General features: G+C 29.4%; 2 protein-coding genes across 6 annotated transcripts in view; one reads left to right on the top strand and one right to left on the bottom strand.

Moving 5' to 3' along the window:
* Positions 1-18824, top strand: part of LOC111679651 (probable serine/threonine-protein kinase MARK-A) — a 40078-nt gene extending 21254 nt beyond the window's left edge. For 2 of the 5 annotated variants that reach the window (XM_046956375.1, XM_046956376.1), the window contains exons 3-4: positions 16206-16737; positions 16813-18824. In XM_046956375.1, coding sequence (XP_046812331.1) covers positions 16254-16737; positions 16813-17657 — 1329 coding nt within the window. In that variant the 5' untranslated portion in view covers positions 16206-16253 and the 3' untranslated portion in view covers positions 17658-18824. Of the gene's footprint in view, positions 1-13446; positions 13509-15899; positions 16111-16205; positions 16738-16812 lie in introns of those variants that run through there. The other 3 variants (XM_023441240.2, XM_023441239.2, XM_023441238.2) reach the window with 3 other exon arrangements.
* On the bottom strand, positions 18636-22302 carry LOC111679665 (trifunctional enzyme subunit alpha, mitochondrial). Its single transcript, XM_023441259.2, has 5 exons — positions 22154-22302; positions 21964-22067; positions 20927-21630; positions 19955-20865; positions 18636-19554 (listed from the first exon to the last, which is right to left on the bottom strand). The coding sequence occupies exons 2-5, from the start codon at positions 22037-22039 to the stop codon at positions 18906-18908; spliced, it is 2340 nt and encodes a 779-aa protein (XP_023297027.1). The 5' UTR covers positions 22040-22067; positions 22154-22302; the 3' UTR covers positions 18636-18905.
* Positions 22303-23254: the final 952 nt, after the last annotated feature.

The following is a 23254-nucleotide window of genomic DNA, read 5'->3' as shown; positions in this document are numbered from 1 at the left end:
GTTCAGTTCTAGTTCAGTTCTAGTTCAGTTCTAGTTCAGTTCTAGTTCAGTTCTAGTTCAGTTCTAGTTCAGTTCTAGTTCACTTCTAGTTCAGTTCTAGTTCAGTTCGAGTTCAGTTCTAGTTCAGTTCTAGTTTAGTTCTAGTTCTAGTTCAGTTCTAGTTCAGTTCTAGTTCAGTTCTAGTTCAGTTCTAGTTCAGTTCTAGTTCAGTTCAAGTTCAGTTCTAGTTCAGTTCTAGTTCAGTTCCAGTTCAGTTCTAGTTCAGTTCTAGTTCAGTTCTAGTTCAGTTCCGGTTTGGTTTTGAATTAGTTTTCCTCAGTTCTGCTTCCGTTTTTAAATCTTCTTTTTTATCTTCTTTTTTATATCCTTTGCAGATTCTATTGATAATTATCTAATTTTATTACAAAATTTATAATAATTTTGAAATAATATTCTCAAACTAATGAATGAATTAATGAATGTATTCATATGCACAATGGGCATGTTTAGCATATAAAAAATGATAAATATTTATTATTATTTTAAATGATTCGATTGTGTCAAACTAACAAGTAGCCAAGCGAATGATGAATTCATTTATATATGTTTTCTTTTTTTAGTTTCATTTTTGCAATAGTTTTTTTTTAGTTTTTCATTTTGTAAAACTAAAACATGAAATACCACACAAACTATTGAAATAAACAGAAAATTTTGTTTTATATTTAGCAGCATAGTACTTGAAGCAAACAAACAACCTACCAAATGCAAACAAAAAAAAATTTTTTAAGGAAAAAATACAAAAAAATTTTGTGTAAACGACATAAAAATATTTTCAAATTATTCGTAATCGAAACGAATGAATAATGTACAACAGGAAAATCAAATTGAAATTTGAAAAAAAGGAAAAAATTAAAATAAAATAGCAAAAAACCATAAGAAAACCTAAAGAAAAGCGAATTAGCGATAACAGCCTTAATAGTTGACGTACATACATATGTATGTATGATGTACTGGTGGCTAAAACATTGACTGAAATTTTCGAACTTATTATTCGAAATTTTCAATTTTTTTATACTGTTGTTGTTGTTGTTGTTGGCTCTACTGGCTAAAAGAGCTAAAAAGAGCAAAACAGCAACAACACTACAATGACTGATGATCAGCTACAAAATTTACTAATAACAGATACATACAAATACTTTTTGGTTTTCTTTCGTTCGTTTGTACGTTTGTTCAGTTTTTTTGGGGGTCTGTGTGTTTAAAAGTAAAAATTTTCTTTTGCTAATGTTCGAAATATTTTTAAGTAAATTATGTCACAGATAAACAGGGATTTTTTTTCAAAAGCAAATGAATATAAATATAAATGCAAATAGATATATTTTCGTAAGCAATTTTTATTTTAAGTTAAATTGTTCAATTATTTCGTTTATTGTTTTATTTTATTTTTTTTAATTATTTATTGTAAATTCCCTTTTTAGAGGATTTTTTTTTTGAAAATTCTTTTATTTTCTTTCAGGGTTTAAAGGTTTTAAACACTTTCAGTTTATTGCTATTTTTTAATAAATTATCATATTTTTTGTACAATTTTAAATTCACTATTTTTTTTTTTTTCATTTTTTATTTAATACTCAAGCACACGCGTTATATTTTTAGATATTTTCAACATAATATACAACAAGAATAAAATATAGAAAAAGAAAATTATTTTTAGGTTCACAGAAATCAAGTATTAACTCAAATTTGTATGCAATTTTGTTTTAAGAAAAATCTCTATAAAATGTATGTCATTTTTATTTCAATATTCACTTTTTAAAACACTTGCAGATCGTTTATTTTTTTTTTCTTTAAATTTATTTGAATTAATTTTTGAATTTTGTTATAACTTTTGTTTAAACTTTATGTTTAAGCAGAGCTGCTGATTATAATATAAAAGTAAAAGTTGCTCGACATGCCTTTAATAGCTTTAGAATATATTTCCAAACAGTAGACTGGCAGATAAACTGGCTGGGATGAACAATGTGGATCTAAGATTTTATGACTGATGGCCTTAAAAGTAATAGGCAGCTTTTAGCAAAAAAATTAAAAAAAAAACTGTAACGAAGTGAATGAATTTTAAACGAAAAGTACGAACGATTAAGCGAACAAACCGTGCCACTAAATTGCGTACCGCACGCCTTACGCTTTTCAACGAAATGAGAAATTAAAAAAAATTAATAGCAACACAAAAGAAAATAATAAAATAAAATAACAACAAAAAAAAACTAAAAATGAACAAAATTAATATAATGATGAACAAACTCCGAGCGACTAATAGGCAACCACCCCACCACCGATTGTGATCAGTACGAGAAAAGCAAAAAAAAAAAAAGAAGAAAAACCTAGTTATTTGACGAACTAAACCGTTTTCCACTTACCCACCGAAAACAACAAATAGTGACTGCACGATACAAATTCGAAAAGAACACAGATTTCTTTCGAAGAGCAACCAGCACTCAATATCAAACTAACAAAAAAAATCTATCTCTTTTGGGGCGCAAAACACATACAGGAATAAAGTTTTTTTCTTCATCTTCTTCTTCTTAATTTCGTATACATTCGAAATTTAGTGAATTTATTTGTAGGCTACAAAATGAACGCCACAAAATTGTTTTTTCCCTGCTTTAGCAAATCAATATTTCTTCTCATTCGTTCTATGTTCTATACTCAACCAACAGCTGATAGTTTTCCTTTAAAATTTTAATTTTAATATTTAAGTTAAGATCGCTCTCTCATTCTCCCTCTCTTTTAAGTTAATTTTCGAAATATGCACCTACATATTACATTAGGGGTTTCTAAATGTTGCCCATTTCATCTTAGTGGCATGGCAAGTGACCTCCACATGTAAACATCAATCAATGCAGCTGGAGGAAAACTTTGTGCGTGTGTGTGTTTGTTTGTGCGAGAGTGCATGTGTTTAAAAGTAAACAATTTATTTAAGAAATAACGGAAATTGTTATAAATTCTTGGTAGTCTATAATAAGGCTTTTAAAGGTATTTGGGAAAAATCCATTATCTTGACATTAGTCACTATTAAAAAATGTAATAAAATTAAGATTATTCCATTCAATAATGAAAGAAAATTTTCGTGTTATCGAAATGTTTCCCATATGATAAATATTCTCGATATTTTTTTTTGTTAAATGCTTACACCTGAAAAGTTTCTACACAGAAACATTCTAAACACAACATTTTCTGACCAGAAAACAAGTTTGCTAGACTGGCCAGAAAATAAGTTCTGTATAGAAATATGATCACTTGTTAGAATGAAAATATATCAGACTGCATTAAATTTTCAATAGAATATTATTTGTCGCATTAAATTTTCTACAAAAATACTTCAATTTCTATTAAAATTACTTCGCCGTATTAATTTTCTGTAAAGAATACTTCGCTGTATTAAATTTTCGTAAACAAAGTGTCACGCTATAATAATATGCTTCGTCGCATGGAATTTACACCAAAAATACTTTGTCGTATTAAATTTTCTTTAAAAATGTTCCTCAAAATCGTTTTCGCCACATTGAATTTTAATTAGAAAATAACTCGCTGCATTAAGTGTTCAATAGCAAATTCTTTGCACAAGTATTTTATATACAAAAAAATGCTTCATGGCTACAAAAAATACTTCGCCGCATTGCATTTTCTTTAGAAAATAACTCGCCGTGTTATATTTTCTTCTGTAAAGACTTTGCCGTATGAATTTTCTATTAAATTCGATCCACCGTCTTAAAATTTTTACAAAAAATACTTCGGCGCATTCAAATTTCTTTAGTAAACACTTCGCCGCATTGATTTTTCTTTAGAAAACAATTCGCCGCATTATATTTTCTTCTGTAAACACTTTGCCGTACGAATTTTCAATAAAAAATACTTCGCCACATTTAATTTTCTTCAAAAAACACTTCGCCGCATTGCATATTTCATAAAAGTCAATTTGCTGGTATTTGCTACATTGACTTTATTACAGAAAAACTTAGCCTCATTGAACTTTCCCGTGAAAATTCTTCGTCGCATTTAATTTTCTTTAAAAATTAACTCGCCGCGTTATATTTTTGCACGAAATTGATCCATTTAATTTACTCCAGTAACCACTTTTTCGCACGAATTTTCTATGAAATTTGATCCACCGTCTTGAATCTACTAAACATATATTTCGCCGCCAAAAAATTTCTACATTCAACATAATGCTGTTATAACAATCAATTCGCCGCATTGAATTTTGTATTAAAAAAACTTTGCCCCATCGAATCTATTACAAAAAAACTTCTCCTCATTGAACTTACTCTTAAAATTTTTTCGCCGTATTAAATTGTCTATAGAAAATACTTCACTGTATAAAATTTCCTTTAGAAAATAACTTTCCGTATTATATTTTTGTTAAAAACACTTCGCCGCATTGAATTTTCTATAGAAAATATGACATACAAAAATAAAAATATTTTCCTGATTGAAATCATGGCTAAGAGCAATTTTATAGAATAATCATATTATTACTTGCATTCAATTTGTCATAAAAAATATTTAAATGTCTGTCTGTACAAAATATAATTTAAATTAATTTCTTTTTTAATCCAATAGAATTCTATAATTAATTTAAAAAAAGTTTTATTAAAAAAATTAATCTATTGTTTATTATTTCTATATTAAAATGAATGTTTTTCCAAAAACAAAGATTGTTTTTTGATAGACTACTTGTTTTTCTTTTGGCAAAATACATACATATGTGTATGTGTGTGCGTGGAAAAATTATTACTGAATGGAAATAAATTTATTGAATTATGTTTATATAAATTATTGTGTGAGATTTGTTTATTTACGTATAACTTTTTAACTAATTGCAAACAATAAATGATTAATTATTTATAATTTATCGTTAAGAAAAACCACACCCTTAATGTTTTTTTATTGAAAAATATAAAAAACTATATTGTAAAATAACTAGGGGCACTGGGATGGAGAAATATGAAAGATTTAAAGGTTCTGGTTTTAAATTTTATAGACTAAGAGATTTTGCATCAATTTTGCAATGCAGCATTGAATTATGATAGAAATTATTTCGCCGCACTGAATTATCAATATAAAACACTTCGCCTTCTTAAACTTTCTATAGAAATTATTCGCCTCATTTTATTTTCTATACAAAATACTTCGCAGAATTGAATTTTCTTTAAAAAAAAACAATTCGCCTTATTAAATTTTCTATAGAAGTTATTTGAACGCGTTGGATATTATATAAAAAATATTTCGCCGCATTTAATTTTCTATTAAAAATACTTCGCCGCATTGATTTTTTATATAAATTACTTCGCCACACTGTATTATCAATATAAAACACTTCGCCTTATTAAATTTTCTATAAAAATTATTCGCCGCATTGAATTTTCTATGAAAAATACTTTGGCACATAGAATTTTTTATAGAAATTACTTCGCCGCCCTGTATTATCAATATAAAACAATTCGCCTTATTAATTTTTTTACACAAATTATTCGCCGCATTAAATTTTCTATGAAAAATAGTTCTCCGCATTAAATTTTTTATAGACATTACTTTGCCGTACTGTATTATCAATATAAAACACTTCGCCTTACTAACTATTCTATAAAAATTATTCGCCGCATTAAATTTTCTAAGAAAAATACTTCGCCGCATAGAATTTTTTATAAAAATTATTTCGCCGAATTGAATTTTTTATTGAAATTACTTGGCCGCACTGTATTATCAATGTGAAACACCTTGCCTTAATAAATTTTCTACAAAAATTATTCGCCGCATTTAATTTTCTATGAAAAATACTTCGACGCATTAAATTTTTTATAGATATTACTTCGTCGCCCTTTATTATCAATATAAAACACTTCGCCTTATTGTGTGTTTTTCTTTCTAAGAAAAATGCTTCGCCGCATTGAATTTTCTTTAAAAAAACAGTTCGCCTTATTGAACTTTCTATAGAAATTAGTTAAACGCATTGGATTTCATATAGAAAATAGTTCGGCACATTCAATTCTCTAAAGAAAATATGCCACATTGAATTTTTTATAGAAATTTTTACGCCGCATTCATTTTCTATGAAAAGACTTTGCCGCTCAGACGTTTTCATACAAAATATTTGTTTTCTATAGAAAAAAGTTCGACGCATTAAAATTTCTTTGCCGCATGTAATTTTTTATAGAAAATACTTCGCCGCATTCAATTAACTATATAAAATACTACATTTTCAAAACATTTCGCCATAATGAAATTACTTTGTTTTCTATAGAAAATATTCCGTCGCAATCAATTTTCAATAATAAAAATTTCGCTTAATAAATATATTCAGCCGGAGGGAATTTTCAATTCGCCGCAAAAAAATTTTCTATAGGATTATTAAATATTTCACAGAAAAATCATTATAAATATATTTCGCTGCAGTGAATTTTCAATTTGCCGCAAAAAATCTCTAAGATTTTTATATAAAATACTTTGCCTCATTAAATATCCCACAGAAAAATCATTATAAAGGGCCTTAGTTGACCCCTGCCTGCTCTATAAGTACATTTTAATTTATATTAAAAAAAAAACGATTTTTAAATGAAATGAAAGAAAATGTGTTTAAGCTTCTAAACTACTTGTATAAATTGTTGTTGTTGTAGTTTTCAGTTTGTATGAAAGCAAGATGTTAGAAAGAGAATCTTGTCTTGTGAGTCTTTTGACCTACATTTTGGTTGTTTGTTCATATATAATTTTGGTCTTAACTTTTAAAGGATTAGCCATAAAGAAAATTGCATCATAGTTAAGTTTGAAAAACTAAAAAAGAGTTATTTCATTTATGTAAAACTCTAGAAAGTGTTTTAAGTTTTAATAAACTATTTAAATGTTAATTAATTTAATGAAGCTTAAACAGAAGCTAATAATTGTTATTTTAGTTAACATTTGGATATCTTGAAACAAGAGTAATTATTGTTATTTCCTTAAGTTTATATTCTTTTAATTAGCCCGAAACATATACTACCAAAATATTCACATTTCGTCATCAAATGTCATCAAAAGCAGAAATAATCAACTGAAAAATAATGCTTTGCTAGCCATTGTACATACATTTATTTATTTACATATATATGTTCATAAATATATTTAAATATTTTTTGAAAGCATTTTTTCGCAGGAAATTTATGATTCACTCGGCCGCGGAATAAAACAGTGACACAAGTGTTATTGTACAATTTTTATTTTTGCTTTTCATTTTTATTAAAATGATTTTTAAAAAATTTCAAATAAATAAACAATGTAAAAACACAAAAGTAAAATTTCCCATCATTGTGTGTGTGTATGTAAAAACATACATACTTATGTATATAATATATATAAAATCTATTTGTACAAATATCTTTAAAATACCTTTAAACATACCTCTACATACACCTGTACTTGAACACAAATAAATTTGAGATTTACTTAAACGCTGTTTAATACACACATACACATAACAACAACAAATTATGCTTTATTATCCTTTGTTATTAAAACTTTGATTCCTTTGATTTTTATGAATTTAAAAAAAATTCTATTAAACCTTAACACTTGTTTACTAAAGCTTTTACTATTTTGCACTTTTTTCTTATAATTTCCTTCAAATTTCTTTAATTTTTTTATATACCAACAATTATTTTTGTTTAAACAATTTCTTTTTAATTATTAATATATATTTTTATTATTATTTTCTTTAAAACAATTGTTTAATTTATAAATAAATCTAATATCGCGCGAGAGTTGATTTCGAAAAAGTGGTTCGTTTTACACTGAATTGCTAGTCCAACTTCCTTCCTTTTTTGCTTTTATGCAGTCAAAAAGAGCGCCAGCAAAAGACATTGAAATTCAATTGAATCTCTTTTTTCTTGTCGAGAGCTTTTCATATTATTTATTATCTGGTTTGTTTTACAAAAAAAAAAAAGCTTTTATATTTGTGGTTAGTTTGTTGTTATTGTTTTCTTTACCTATTTTTTTTTTTTTTTTGTTTATTTTGCATTTTCTCAGGTATTTCGTTAATTTATATATTTTTTTGTTCTTCTTCATTTGATGTTTTTGTTTTAGGTTTGATTGAGTTGGGCATTTAGTTTACCTTTCAGGTGTTTGTTGTTTTTTCATTTTTTTCACTTTGTACTACATTTGCTGAGAGTGCTTTAAAGTGTGCCGTGGCGGCGGCGTTTGTTCAATTACCCTTCTTTGGCCTAAATTAAAAATTCATTATTATAGGCTAATCAGACTTGTGAAAGCATTGTGAACACTGCATAAGGATTGAACATTTCCTCATTACAATAACAAATGAAAATAGAAACTAATTCGCCGCATTTAATTATCTATAAAAAATTACTTCGCCTTATTGAATTTTTACAAAAAATACTTCTCCTCATTGAAATTTCTATAAAAATTACTTCGCCGCATAAAATATTCTATTAAAAAATACTTCGCCGCATTGAATTTTATATGAAAATTAATTCGCCTTAATAAATTTCCTATATTCTATTTAAATTTTTAAAGAAATGACTTTGCTGCTTTGAATTTTTTATAGAAATTATTTCGCCGCATTGAATTTTCTACTATAAATACTTTGCCGCATTGAATTATCTATAGAAATTATTTTGCCTTATTGAATTTTTACAAAAAATACTTCTCTACATTGAATTTTCTATAAAAATTATATCGCCGTATAAGATATTCTATTATAAATTACTTCGCCGCATTGAATTTTATAAGGAAATTAATTCGCTTTAAAAATTTTAATAGAAAATATATTGCCTTACTTAATTTTATACAGAAAATATTTCGCTGCATTAAATTTTCTATAGAAAATACTTCGCTTTATTAAATTTTCTTATATTCTATTGGAATTTTTAATCTATATATAAAAAATTTCGCCGTATAAGATTTTCTATTAATATTACATCGCCTTATTGAATTAAAAGAAATATTCCGCCACATAAAATTTTCTGTTAAAATTACTTCGCCGCATTGAATTTTCTATGAAAATTAATTCGCCATTAAAGGTTTCTATATAAAATATACGGCTTATTCAATTTAACACACAAAATATTTCACTACATTAAATTTTCTATAGAAAACAGTTCGCCTTAATAAATTTTTCAAAGAAAATACTTCGCCGCATTAAATTTTCGATGGAAATTAATTGGCGCATAAGATTTTCCTTAAAAAATACTTCGCCGTATTAATTGTTCTATGGAAATCAATTCGCTTTAAAAGAATTCCGTAGAAAATACATCGTCAAATTGAATTTAATGCAAAAAATATTTCGCCGCATGAATTTTTTTTACTGAAAATTCTTCGCTTTACTAATTTATTTTAAAAAAGTACTTTGCCGCATTAAATTTTCTATGGAAATCAATACGCCGCATTGATTTCTTTACAGAAAATTATTCGCCTTATTAATTTTTTAAAGAAATTAAAAATTTACTTAAAAAATACATTGTCTGATTCAATATGTAACAGAAAATATTTCGCCGTAAAGAGTTTATGTAGAAAATTTGTCGCCTCATTGCATTTGCTGTAGTTGTGTTGAATTTTAAAACGTTTTCTTCATAATGATAACAATTTTTGGATAGACGATTCTTAAAGTCACTGATATGCAGCATTTGTTTATAAAATTCGTCCTTGGGCCAATAACAAACAAATTATTTTGGAATCAACCAAAGGGGGCTAGTCGACTTGAAAACGAATAAAACAAAATAAAAACAACTAAAACATGTGTTAAAAAATAAGTCATAGGGAATATCAGCATTTTTACCGTACGACCCGCTATTCATAAACAATCATTAATAGTTTGAAAAAGAACATAAAAACGATGGCTGGTTGAGGAAAGGAAGGAAGGAAAGAACGTTTTAAGGAATAGGCAAGAAAGAAAAGCAACATCAACTTACGTTGTGGCTTATTAAATATGTCTAATTTAATTGACTTTGAAAAACGTGTCGTCCGTTCGTATTTTATTCATTTATAACAAGGACTATTTGCCTTTAATTTCTTTTAACGGGACATTAACTCAAACATACATAAAACATAAATGTATACGTATACATAAGTGTTTGTACATATGTATTTATTATGTGCTATGTATTAATGTTTTTGTATATCTACAGGTAGCTACATAGATTTGTTATTTTCTTGGATTTTCTTATTGTATCTACACAATGCAATCATCGATTTTTTACCAAAATAATAAAAAGAAATTACTTTTTGATTTAAAAAACACTTTAAATATATTCTTTTATTTAACTTTTAATTTGTTTTTTTTTTGTTTAAAAACAATTAAGAAATTTAGTTATAAAACTTTAATATTTCTTTATATAAATGAAACTTTTGTCCGTTTAAAACAATAACAATAACAACAACACTTCAACTTTAATATTACATTTCAATGCACCACCGCCATCTTTATCGTCTATCTATCTTCATTACACTCTACACAACAACTGAACTGAACTGAACTAAATAAATAGTATTTTTCGGACTTGATATTATTACATTTGTTGTTGCTGTTGTGGTTTGTTGCTTGTCACGAGAGTCCTTTTTTTGTGTGTAGTAAAATATAGGACACTATATTTTTTCTTGTTCATATGTTTTGTTATTATTATATGCAGTTGTATTGAAAAGTTTAAAACATATTTATACATAAAAGAGCTTTTATATGGTGTTTAGGAGCAAGAGAGAGAGTGAATGTATGTCCATGTGTAAAAAAGCTTTTTTTTACTTAACACTCTATTAAATGTGAATGTTAATCATTCACAATAATAAAGTAAATTACACAGAGATGTTTAAATATGACAAAATTTCTTTGCTAATGAATGTCTCCCAGTAGTTTTGCAAGGAGTGAGTGTATTCCTTTTTTGTATATAAGAACTCTTCGCCCCATTAAATTTTCACCTTAAATCTTTTCGCCGCATTACATTTTTAATATAACAACTTTGCCTTTTTGATTTTTCAATAGATCACTGATTGAAGTATTGAAAATTATTAATAGAAATGGATTTTTCTATAGAAAAGCATTTTTTGCACAGAATTTTCTATTTAAAATTTTTCGCCTCAAATAACTTCTGATAGCAAAATCTTCGCCGCTTTGGTTTTCCAATAGATTGAGTTTTCAATAGAAAACTCTTTGCCGTATTATGTTTGCTATTGCAAATTTTTGTAGCAAAATATTCTTCGCTTTAAATTTCTGTAGAAAACTTCTTGTTTCATGAAATTATTAATAGAAATTTTTATAGATACATAACTCTTTCAATAGAAAACTCTTCGCCGTATTAAATTTTCTATTCTAAATTTTTCGCCACATACAATTTTTAAAGCAAAATCGTCTTCGCTTCAAATTTCAGTAGAAAACTTCATGTCTTATGGAATTTTTAATAGATAACTCTGCACAGCAAAGAAATTTCAATGTAAAACACTTTGCCGCATTTAATTTTAAGTAAAAATACCTTCGCAACTTAGAATTTTTTAATAGATAAACATCGCCGCATTGAATTTTCTATAAAAAATTATCTTTGCTACAACTAGATACTCTTTACAGCAATAAATTCACAATATAAACTCTTCGACTTAATGATTTTTCATTAGATAACTCTTCGCCGCATTCAATTTTGAGTAAATATAAATTTTAACTGAAAATTTTAAATTCTGTTTGCCGCAACTAGAAAACTTAAAAAAAACTTAATGAATTTTCAATAGAGAACGCTTCGCCTTAATGAATTTTCAATAGAGAACTCTTCGCCGCATTCAATTTAACTTAAAATTTTAAAAATTTATCTTCGCCGCAACTAGAAAACTTTTTGTCACAATGAATTTTCGATAATAAACTCTTTACAGCATTCAATTCTCAACAGAAAATCTTTTAATAGAAAACTCTTTACAGCATTGAATTCTTAAAAGAAACTCTTCGTAATAAATTTTTAACAATAACTACTTTGCCGCAATAGACTTTCAATAGAAAACTCTTGGCAGCAATAGATAGATAATAGATAATACCACCATTGTCCCACTTTCCCCTTAATGTTTAAAACGGAAATAGAGCGACATCTATGCACAAAATTACGAATACCATTAAAGCCATTATATAACATTTATGTAAGTTTGTTTTTTTTACAAAAACTTTTAAGTAAATAACAAAAGCTTTAGTTTTAACTAAAGCTTTTTTGGAACATAATGAATTTTGTAAACAAAACAAGATCTCGTGCCATGTAAGTTGTTCGTATTTTATTATGTATAGATAGATAGCAAAAGTACACAACTCAAACAAAATAGAAAACAATGTGAAAAGAAAATAAAGACAAAAAAAGCTTTTTCCTAAAAAGAAAAAAAAAACAGTGTTGCTTCACTGATAACAAACAATCACATTGTGCCCGTTTAACAGCAGCCCAATGTGGGTCTATTGTTGTTGTCGTTGTTGGTGTAGTGAGGTGTTGGTGGGGAGGTAAAAGTTGTGTGTTGTTTGTTTTATGCGAAAGCTGTGAGTAACGTTATTGTTGTTGTTTTTGTAGTCAACGATAAGACTAAAAATTGTTCGCTGAAAGTTGCTCGTGTCGTTTTGTGAGTGTGATTAAAAAAATAAAAAGAAAAACACGATGACATACATACATTCGAACGAACGAACACACGTTATTTTTAAAGAAGAAACAGTATGAACAACAACAAAAATTTGAGAAGAATGAGTATTAGTGAGTATAGTTTAATGTAGTGTGCTCGTATGTCAGTCATTTCACATGTGTGACTGTCCGTCCGTCTATGTGTCTGTCTGTTTGTACAATTGTATGTACTATATGTCGTCTGTAAAGTTGTTTTTGAAACGAGGAGAGTGTATTATTTATTATTGTTGTTGCTGTTGCTGCTGCTTCTGTTGTTGTTACGTATGTATATACGTACAATGAGGAGGTGCTGTGCTGTGCTGTTCTGCGATGTGCTGTTTGTGTTCTGTGCTTTGTATGTTTTGTTTAGTTGCTTAGGTTGCCTGATACGGAAAACATTTGTTTTGTAGCGAGAAGTATAGTTTGTAAAACTAAACAACAATTGCTAAAGCCAACAAAAAAAATATATAAAATTTTTAATTCTACAAAATACACACACACACAGTTTCAAACGCTCTTAGCAAACAAACAACCAACAACAACTATACATTGAAATCAAATACATACTGACAAATAATTGTGTTAAATAAACAAAGTTTATTTTTTTGGTGTGTTAAATAAAATACATTTATTTGAAAAATAACTAAAACTATATAAAACTAAAATGATGAAAATAAATGAGAAATAAAACTAAAATGACAAATTGAAAAGTTAAATATGTTATGTTACAAAAAAGTTTTATAAAATTTAACTAAAAAATTTTAAAATCTGTACTAAATTTTAAAAAATAAACTCAATATTCAAATGTAACGTAGTTAAATAAAAAAAGCAAATATCCACAAAATCCAAAGAATTACAAAAATAAAAAGAAAAAAATCTAACCAAAAGGTAAACACACATTTTTTTAAGTTAAAGTTTTTCTTTAAACACATGTATTTATAAAAAAAAAAATCAACAAATTAAAGATTCAAAAATAATTTAAAATAGTTTTTAGTTAAAGAAATGTTAAAAAAAAGTAACGAAATATAGAAAATTTTTTCTGCTGCTGACTGCTACTGATATGTATGTTTATGTATTTACAAAAGTATAGATAACTAAAATATAAAACAAACAACAAAACCAACAGCAAACAACAACAACAATAGCAGCAGTAACTAAAAAAAAGTATATTCAGCATAAGCTCTAAAACAACAACAAGTACATACATACATATATACATACATATAACAATAGCAACTACAATAAAACAAACAGTAATAATAACAACAACAACAGCAATATTGGTGACTATTCTTTAAACAACAGATACAGATATTTGTACTTTGTTATTGTTCTCGTTGATGTTATTGTTGTTGTTATTATTGTTTTGGTATCGCATTTTATTATAATTGTTGTTATTGTTTTTATATTATTATTATATGTTAATAGTTCGTATAAAAACAACAAAAACTTAAAAAGTATAAGGAGCATCTGAGAACAAAACAAAACCAACAAAATGAAAAAATAAATAATAAAAAAAACAACAACGTAGAGATAAACACAACTAAAAACAGAGAAACAATTACAAAAACAACAACAACAACTTACACACAAACATTATACAAATACAAAACAAAAAAAAAGAATTCTAAAGACTCTAACAGCCAACCAACCAACCCGCCCGCCAACCAACCGAACAACAAAACAACCATCAAAAACAGAAACAACAGCCAGCAGCAGCAGCACATAATACCACAACATTTCCCCTCACTCCACCTTCTCCAAACATAAAGAAAAAATAACCCCCATTACACCCTCCTCCCCCCCCCTCCTCATTACCACCATCAACAACTTAACTCATTCTGCTTTACGTTCGCGCCTTTATATTTTTTTCTACTAAAAACAAATATACAAAAACAAATAATAAATACAAAAAAAAAAGAAGAAAAAAGAAATATATAAAATAAAAACAACAATACAACATTCGAATTGTCATTTGTGAGTTGATTTGAGTTGTCTGACGAGCCAAAAACTACGACGACTACGACTAACATACAGTGGTGTGTTGTTTTGAGGAAGAGCTTTTTTGTCAACACGTCTTCTTCTTCTTTTTCTTCGTTTTTGTGTAAATGAGAAAAGCTCTTTTGACACACTGTGCTGTGTACATTGTTGTTGGTATTAGAAAAAAGTTGAGAGACCATCGTCATATGGACAGATAGGCTGACAATCAGAAGGTGGAAGAATGATTGTAAATTATTTTCAAAACAACAAATACTTTGAAAAAAGAGTTGCCAAAGTGTTGTTAAAATGCAAGTTTATTATTTTTAAGACAGATTCCCCAAAAAATTATACCTAGACCTCTTTTATGCACTTGTTGTTGTTGTAGAAGTGGTTACAATCATATTATTCTGTGTCCTTGAGCTATATGCTGTGCAACATCAACTGGATGAATCCACCGTTATTTAGGATTGAGTGTGGTGGGATAGGCTTTGCAATAAAAAGGGCAGGCAGGTCGAGGATTGTGCGGACTGTACGAGACTATTTGGCATTTAATCTTTTGCTCCAATTATATCTCAGTTGTTCGAGAACATCTCTTGTCTTATGTGTTCTTTTTCTGCTATATGTGGTGGATAACTTCCAAGAACGATAATTAGAACTATGAATATCGTGCTGTCATGTGCAATACGTTATTAAGCGTTTTATATAGTTGTCATACATTCAAAGATATTTTTTGATATGTCTCCGGAGAGTTTGAAAATGCGTTATATTGTAGATAAAGTAATTCCTACGATGACATCAAGCGAATGTCTCTAATGTTGTGGCCTGTTGCAATAATGATAAAAGATTCGGATTCCATATTTGTTCTCTAGGTTAAAGATGTGTGGGGCTCTGTTATTGTATATAAACCAAGATACTACTCTTCTTTAAAAAAACCAACTCTATAACCCAGATTGCACATTTTTTAAAACTATTTAGTAACCCTGTCAAAGCGTTTGAGAGGAAAGCTTAAAGCTTTCGAAAGTGCTACTAAACAAGTGTATCTACGTGCGGATGGTTGATTGGATTTATTTACATGCATGTATCTGACAAATACAACTTAATTGGTTGCGGTGTTACCGTAGTTACTTTTTTTGGATAAAATGTGACACAATTAAATTTTTTTAAAAAAATAAATGTATATGGAAGAAAAACCAAAGTAAACAAATATAACTTTGAACATAAATTGACAAAAAACAACATAAATTCAATGTAAATAACAAAGTTTTAAAGTTTGTACAACAATTAAAAACCAACAAAGCAGAATATTTTCTTTAATTTGAAATCTAGTCATAAAGTAAAAAGTTTTTTTTGGCATTATGGTAACACTGTTTAGTAGTTTACTGTAAAAAATAGACAAAAATAAATAAAGAAAACAAAAAAGAAAAAAACGAAGTAAAAAAAAACAAAGTGTAGGAATCACAAAAAGCGCGCCCAATTTTTATAAATTATTTTGTGGGATGATTTCTTGAAGGGATGAACTCTTATCATTTAATAACGTTAATTATAATGAAACAGATTTAAAATTTTTATAAATAAACAAAGTTTTAAACAAATTCCATTTTACAGGTTAAATTTTCACCACCGCAGCCAAATTTGTTAAGTTTTTGAATAACAATGACAACAACAACATCGGTTCCTACAGATACCAATAGTAAACAGGATCCTAATATAAACAATAACAATAATAGCAATACTACACCAAATAATAATAATACTATAACCACCAACGGAACAACAGCAACAACTGGCAATACAACTAACATTATGGATCCAGCAACTTTGGCAACGAATTGTGGTGCTGCTGCTGCTGTACCGGCTGCCAGCTCTACACCAATTGCCACAACAACAGTAAGCCCTTTATCTACAAGCGCAACACAACGAGCTGTAACTATAACCCCCATTTTCAACTCTCTGTCCAATCTATACAATTCACAAAATTTTTCTCGCACTATGCAGACCGATGAAGACTTCAACATACGCTTTGTGAATCTGGTGAGAAATCACAAGTGTTTGTATGACAAAAAGGTGCCGGAATATAGGAATCGTGATAATCAGGAGAAGGCCTGGTTGCAAATATCCATAGAAACAAAAGAAAGTGGTAAGTATAAGGCAACATTTCTTTTTGGTTTATGACATGCTACTAACGGTAATAAAATGTTTGTGAATGTTTTAGTCATACACTGCAAGGAACGTTGGCGAAATTTGAGAGCTTGTTTGTCACGTTACATCAAACAACAAAGTGGCTCGGATCCTCAACACAAACCCTATTACCTTACCGAGCATATGGCTTTTCTCTTACCGTTTCTTAAATCTACCCGAAACTCCTTGGATGGCAACAATAGTTTGGCTACCCTATTTCAATATTCACAGCAACAACAACTTAATCAACAAACCCATACAAATCCAGCTTCCTTGCAGGTGATGATACAACCAAATTTTAAGCTGTCCCAAGAACATCAGCATTTGCAGGTTAAACATTCTCTCTCGGACAATGATGACGAAGAAACCATCGATGCTTTTGATCCCGCCATAACGGCCAGTTTACATGTACAGCAACAACAACAACAAAACCGTTCCTCGCCTGCTCTTAGCGATACGGCCAGTGCAAATACTATGCAAAACTTTATACCCGATGTACAACTATCCGAACTACGAACATCTGATGGTGTTCAAGATATCTCCTACCAAAACTCCAGCATGCGTCGAGATTCACACGACTTTGGTCACGAACCGAAACGCATTAAAACTGAGTGCCATGCCAGCGAAGCTACCACCACCGGACAACTGCATATGTATGCCGGCGAACAAGCCGATATGGAGTTTTTCCGCAGCATATTACCGGACATTGCGGGTCTGACGCCGCAACAGAAACGTAAACTTAAAATAGGAATTTTAGAATTAATCGATGATGTGGTCGAGCGGTTTCCACTCGAAAGAAGTACAAATGCTAACGCAACTAGTCAAAACTTAAATACACCGAAAACCCGACGAACTTCCTCTAGAGATTGGCGCAAGTAAAGTTTTCGTTATTGTTAGTTTTTTTTTAAACAAATATGGGGTAAATAGAAACAATTTATATAAGCAGAGCTGTGTTCAAAGTTTTGTTTTCTTGTTCTTTTAGTTTTTTTTAACCACATTCTTCTGTAGATAAATGTAATTCTTTCCATTTAAATGTTACTAGTTACAACATACAAATTGTCCTATAAAATGTAATTTATATTTTATATATATATCCATATCTATATTGAATCGGCTCTGCATTATTAAATGTTTGCTCAAGAATAGTGTGTATGTAGTAGTTGTATTTAAAAATGTTGTTTTTTTTCTTTATTAATACTTTTTTTTAATTATTTAGTCAAAATAATGTAAATAAAAGAAATTATGTAAAATGTTTTAAAATATTTAAATGTGATTTTTACAATGAAGTTCAGAGAAATTTTATTTTAATAATTCTTGAATCAATTGTTGTGAGAGTAAGAGATTTGAAATCAAATTTCTTTTAGTTTAATTCTAGCTCATCTATAATTCGTTCTAGACTTTGCTTTGTTGAGTTCTAGTTCATTTCTAGACTTGTTGTAGTTCAGATGTAGTTTAGTTCTAGTTCAGTGTTAATGCAATTCTATATTAGTTCCATTTCATTTCTTCATTAATTCTAGTCCATCTCTATACAAGTTCTAGTCCTATTCTAGTTTAGTTATAATTCTGTTCATAACCAATTCTACTTCACCTCTAGTTCATTTCTATTTAGTTTATTTAGTTCTAGTTCAATTCTAATTGAGTTCTAGACTAGTTATAGTTAAGCTCTAATACAGATCTAGTTACTAGACTAGTTCAGCTTTAGTTAATTTCTAATTCAGTTCAAGTTCATTCCCGTTTTATTTTGGTTCAATTTTAATTCAGTTCAAGTTTATAAATCTTAGAAACCAAAATAAAGATTTTGAAATTTCCATTATTTTCAAGTTTGCACTTCTCTAGTAAAAGTAAAACTAACTTTTATTTAAAATAATGTTTTAAAAATAAATTTCTGATTATATTTTCATAATATGCTTAAATAAAAGTCTATTTGCAATAGTGGTTTAAATGAAGTAAAGAGGACTTTGTTATTTTAAATGCAGTTAAACTGTCGAATTTCTTTCGTTTACAAAAAAAAAAAAATAAAATAGAATAAAATAGAAATAAAAAAAATGAATATAAATTACTTTAAGGTTTAGTTAAAGTGTTAAACACTTCGGCGACTTATTAACTTAGTAACTAAGAGTTAACATTTTACAATTTAGAACTGGCAGAGGCACCAGTATTCTTAGGATAGAATTTCTTCGAGGTATCCTTAGCCATATCGACTAAAGTTTGGGCAGGCTTGAAGGGAGCGCCATAAAGATCGGCATACGAGTACATTCTGTCTACCAATTTAGCGGCTGTGAAATGATCAACCCAACGGAAGGGACCACCGGAGAATGGTGGGAAACCAAGACCGAATACGGCACCAACATCACCTTCCAAGGGATTGTGTAGAATCTTCTCTTCCAAACACAAAACAGCCTCGTTGACGAAACGTGATACCATACGCAGGGTCATGTCTTCGGGTGTGTTGGCACCCTTGGAGACTAAGGCATACTTTTGTTTAAGAATTTCTAGGGCTTCCATATTTACAGGACGGCTGCCCTTGGTTTGGCTGTCGTACATAAAGATACCTTTGCCGGATTTGCGGCCCAAGAAACCAGCCATAACCATGTCTTGCATAACGGCCAAATTACCGCCACTGAAACGTTCACCAAATGATTTGGACAAATCGACAGCAATGTGAGAACCTACATCAATGCCTACCTCATCGGCCAAGGTGGCAGCACCTACTGGGAAACCGAATTTCTTGGAGAGAGCATCAAGTTCTTTGGGATCAACGCCTTCTTGTAGTAAACTGAAAAAAAGAGTTTAACAAAATCAAATTTTATTTAAAAATTCAAAATTTTCATAAAAAATTTAAATTTTCTATAAAAATTCGTAATTTTCTCAAAAAATGAAATATTTGAAAAATTTTTTAAATTTTACAAAAATTTCAATAAATTTTAAAAGATGTGTGAAACTTGAAAATTTGTGTAAAATTAAAAATTTCATTAAAATTTAAAATTTTTGTAAAATTTAAAAATTTTATTAAAATTTAAAAATTTTATTTAAATTTTAAAAATTTTTTGTAAAAAGTGTAATTTTCAAAATTTTTGTAAAATTTCGTTAAAATTTCAAAATTTTCAAAGAACATTTCATTCAAAATTAAATTTATTATATTATTATAAAACCAAAAGATTCTTTTAGTTACTCACCGTATAGCTTCCGACAACATAGTGGCCAAAATACGAGTGGTATAGAAACCGGGACCATCTCCTACAGTAATAACAACCTTGCCCTGTTTCAAGCCCATGGCTACGGCAGAGGCAATGGTATCCTTAGAGGTACCAGGATGTGTAATGATTTCTAACAATTGCATTTTATCTACAGGCGAGAAATAGTGCATGCCAACAACATTCTCAGGACGAGAGCTACCGGCAGCAATTTTTGTAATAGGGATGGCGCTAGTATTGGTGGCAATAATACAGTGAGGAGGAACAACAGCTTCAAGTTCTTGGATGACACGGTGCTTAATCTTAATGTCTTCGAATACAGCTTCTATAACCATATCGGCCGTTTTGAATTCATTGTAATCCAAAGTGGAAACCAAATTCGAAAGGACTTGATCACGTTCCAAGCCAGAAATACGTTTACGTTTAACGGCAGTTTCAAGGCCCTTTTGCACTTGGCCAATACCACGTGCGAGACCAGCATCGGTGGCATCTTTCATGACAGTCTTGATGCCCTTATCGACAGTGACTTGAACAATACCGGCACCCATGAGACCAGCACCCAAGACACCCAAAGTTTTCACTTCACGTTGAGGCTTGCCAAAACGATTTTTCTTGCATTCAGTTTGACCACGGAACAAAGCAATCAAACCCTTAGATTCGGGAGTGGCAGACAAATAACCGAAACCTTCACTTTCAGCAGCATAACCAGCTACGGGTCCCTTATCTACACCAGTGCGTATGACATCGAGAATTTTCAAGGGTGCAGGATACAAACCATTGGTCATTTTCATTACTTGCTTGCGGGCAGTGTCGAAAATTTTGTTCTTAACAAAATCAGTGTCCATGGCTAAGGCGGTGAGTTTGTTGACTAAGCCAGACTTTTCGCGGTTGACCTAATTTAATTTAACAGTTGTAAAATTAGGTTTTCAAAATCCCTAAGAGTTAACAACTCACCTTTATCTTACCGCTAGCAATATCGTTAGCTACTTGCACAGCCACCTTCTCCAAATACTCAATGGTCACTTGGTCGGCGGGTGCAAGACCGGGGCCCAAAGGACTCACTACTAAATCTACAATACCAGCACGTTTAGCACGATCGGCAGGCAATTGCTTACCAGTCAATTCCATGTCGAGTGCGGTGGGTAGGCCGGCCAACTTTGGTAGACGCACAGTGCCACCACCGCCGGGCAAAAGACCCAACATTACTTCGGGTAAACCTAATTTAGTCTTTTTGTCCTTGGTGGCAATGCGATAGTGACAGGCCAAAGCCAACTCCAAACCACCACCCAAACAGACACCATTAATGGCGGCTACAATGGGTTTGCTGCTACGCTCCATGCGCTCAAACATGTACTGAGCATCCTTGGACACGCGGGTGGCATCAGCGGCTGTTTCGCACTTCTCCAACATGCCAATATCAGCACCGGCTATAAAGCAGCCAGGTTTGGCAGAAATCAAAACAGCTGAATTGACTTGGGCATTGGTTTCCAATTCCTTAAGGACTTGTTCGAATTCCTGGCTAACAGCCTCTCCCAAAGAATTAACCTTGGCACCGGGGCAGTCCAAAGTCACCACCAAAACACCATCTACTACTTTGGTGCGTAAATTTTTCTGGCCCGCAGTAGCGGCCGACATCAGTCTTACATTTTGGGCAATAACTAAAAAGACAAACAATACAAATCTAATGAAAAATCTACAATTTAATAAAATGTCTAAGAGATAACTAAAAAAATAACAACAATTATTAGAAAATAGTTAGTATTATCGTCATAACAAATATAAAAACCAACAACTTAAACACTGACAAACACTTCGTCGTATACAGTACAAAGTTCAAAGTCCGGTCCGGTCTGATTGGTTGGGTTGTTGTATACACTAATCAAAAAACAAACAACAACAATGCAGATTGCAAATCTTAAAAATTAGGACACAAATTTAACTAAATTTTATTTAATTTTAAAAATCGGATAATATTTATATGGTCTACTTACCACGATTGCACTTATTTTGCATTAATTGTCTTCTCGACAATTGGCCCACAACACTGAAAATACGTGAAGCCGACATTGTTCACTGCTAAATTGTTTCTTCACCTCTAAGAAAAAAATTTGCAATAATGTTTGGAATTATTTATTTAATTTGAAATTTGGAGAGAAAGTTTAAGTTTTATTAAATGCTTACTAATAAAAAATAAAACTTTTTAAACTAAAAGCAAACTCTAGTGCTTTAGAAAAACTAAAATGATAATGGAAAATAAATTAAACCTGTTGCCTGCAACACTTTCTTCTGTTAAATAATTGCAGAGAATAGTCAATGCTGTTAATTTAGCTTAAATAAAGAAAAGTATAGCGTTTTAATAAACACAAAGCGGGGAAAACGCTAAAAAAGTATTCTAGCGTTTAATAAAAAAGTTTGAGTAAAATAGTTTTTTAAGTTATAAAAAAGTTATAATTAATATTTTTCTTTGTTAAAATAATAAATTTATTTCCTTATTTTTTTTACTTATTGTTTTAAAAGGCGAATTTATGTGGTTTTAAGGCTTTGTTGTCAAATATTGTTTGTTTTTTATTGAATAAGAAAAGTTAACATCACTGATTTTTGCGAATAAATAACAGAGTACAAAGTTGCGTAAATGTGTTACTTTAACGGCGTTGAACTTTTAAAAGCCGGTATTATTTAACATTAGAGGTCGCGACCAGAAAGAAAAAGTTTTTGATGATAGATCATGGAAATTTGTTTGTTTTAGCGATTATTCGAATTTTCAATGGATAAATAATTAATGATTTTATCTTAATTCGATTCTCGTCCAAAAGAAATTGCGAATATTTAAATATTTTCATTGGAAAATTGGTAAAATTTAAAAATTATTACATTTTGATATAATTTCAAGTAAAATAAGAATAATAGGAAGTATATGGAGTTTGGTGGGGTCTATATATTCATTGTACTACTTTCCCTCCAGTGGCCGGAATAAGTGTAAGATTAAAAAGATGTTGAATTACTTATTTCATTATGACAAATTTGTCAATAGCATTGAAATTTTATCATCCTAAAAGTATACTGTGTCTTTCAATTAAAAGTATGCAACAGTTTTATATTAAAATCAGTTTAATATGGAAAATGTTTTTAAACAAACTGTTATATTATCAAAAACTGTTCATAAAAACCAATTCTATAAACTGTCATACAAAAATATAGAACAAAATTGTTATACAATTATTAGAAAAACCCGTTACACATAATTTTGAACGAAAAAATATAATACTTAATGTTTTCAATAGA

Source organism: Lucilia cuprina, chromosome 2 (assembly GCF_022045245.1).
Source record: "Lucilia cuprina isolate Lc7/37 chromosome 2, ASM2204524v1, whole genome shotgun sequence".
Taxonomy (NCBI): Eukaryota; Metazoa; Arthropoda; class Insecta; order Diptera; family Calliphoridae; genus Lucilia; species Lucilia cuprina.
The sequence above is the reverse complement of the archived record's forward strand: the minus strand, read 5'-3'. Positions and strand labels throughout refer to the sequence as shown.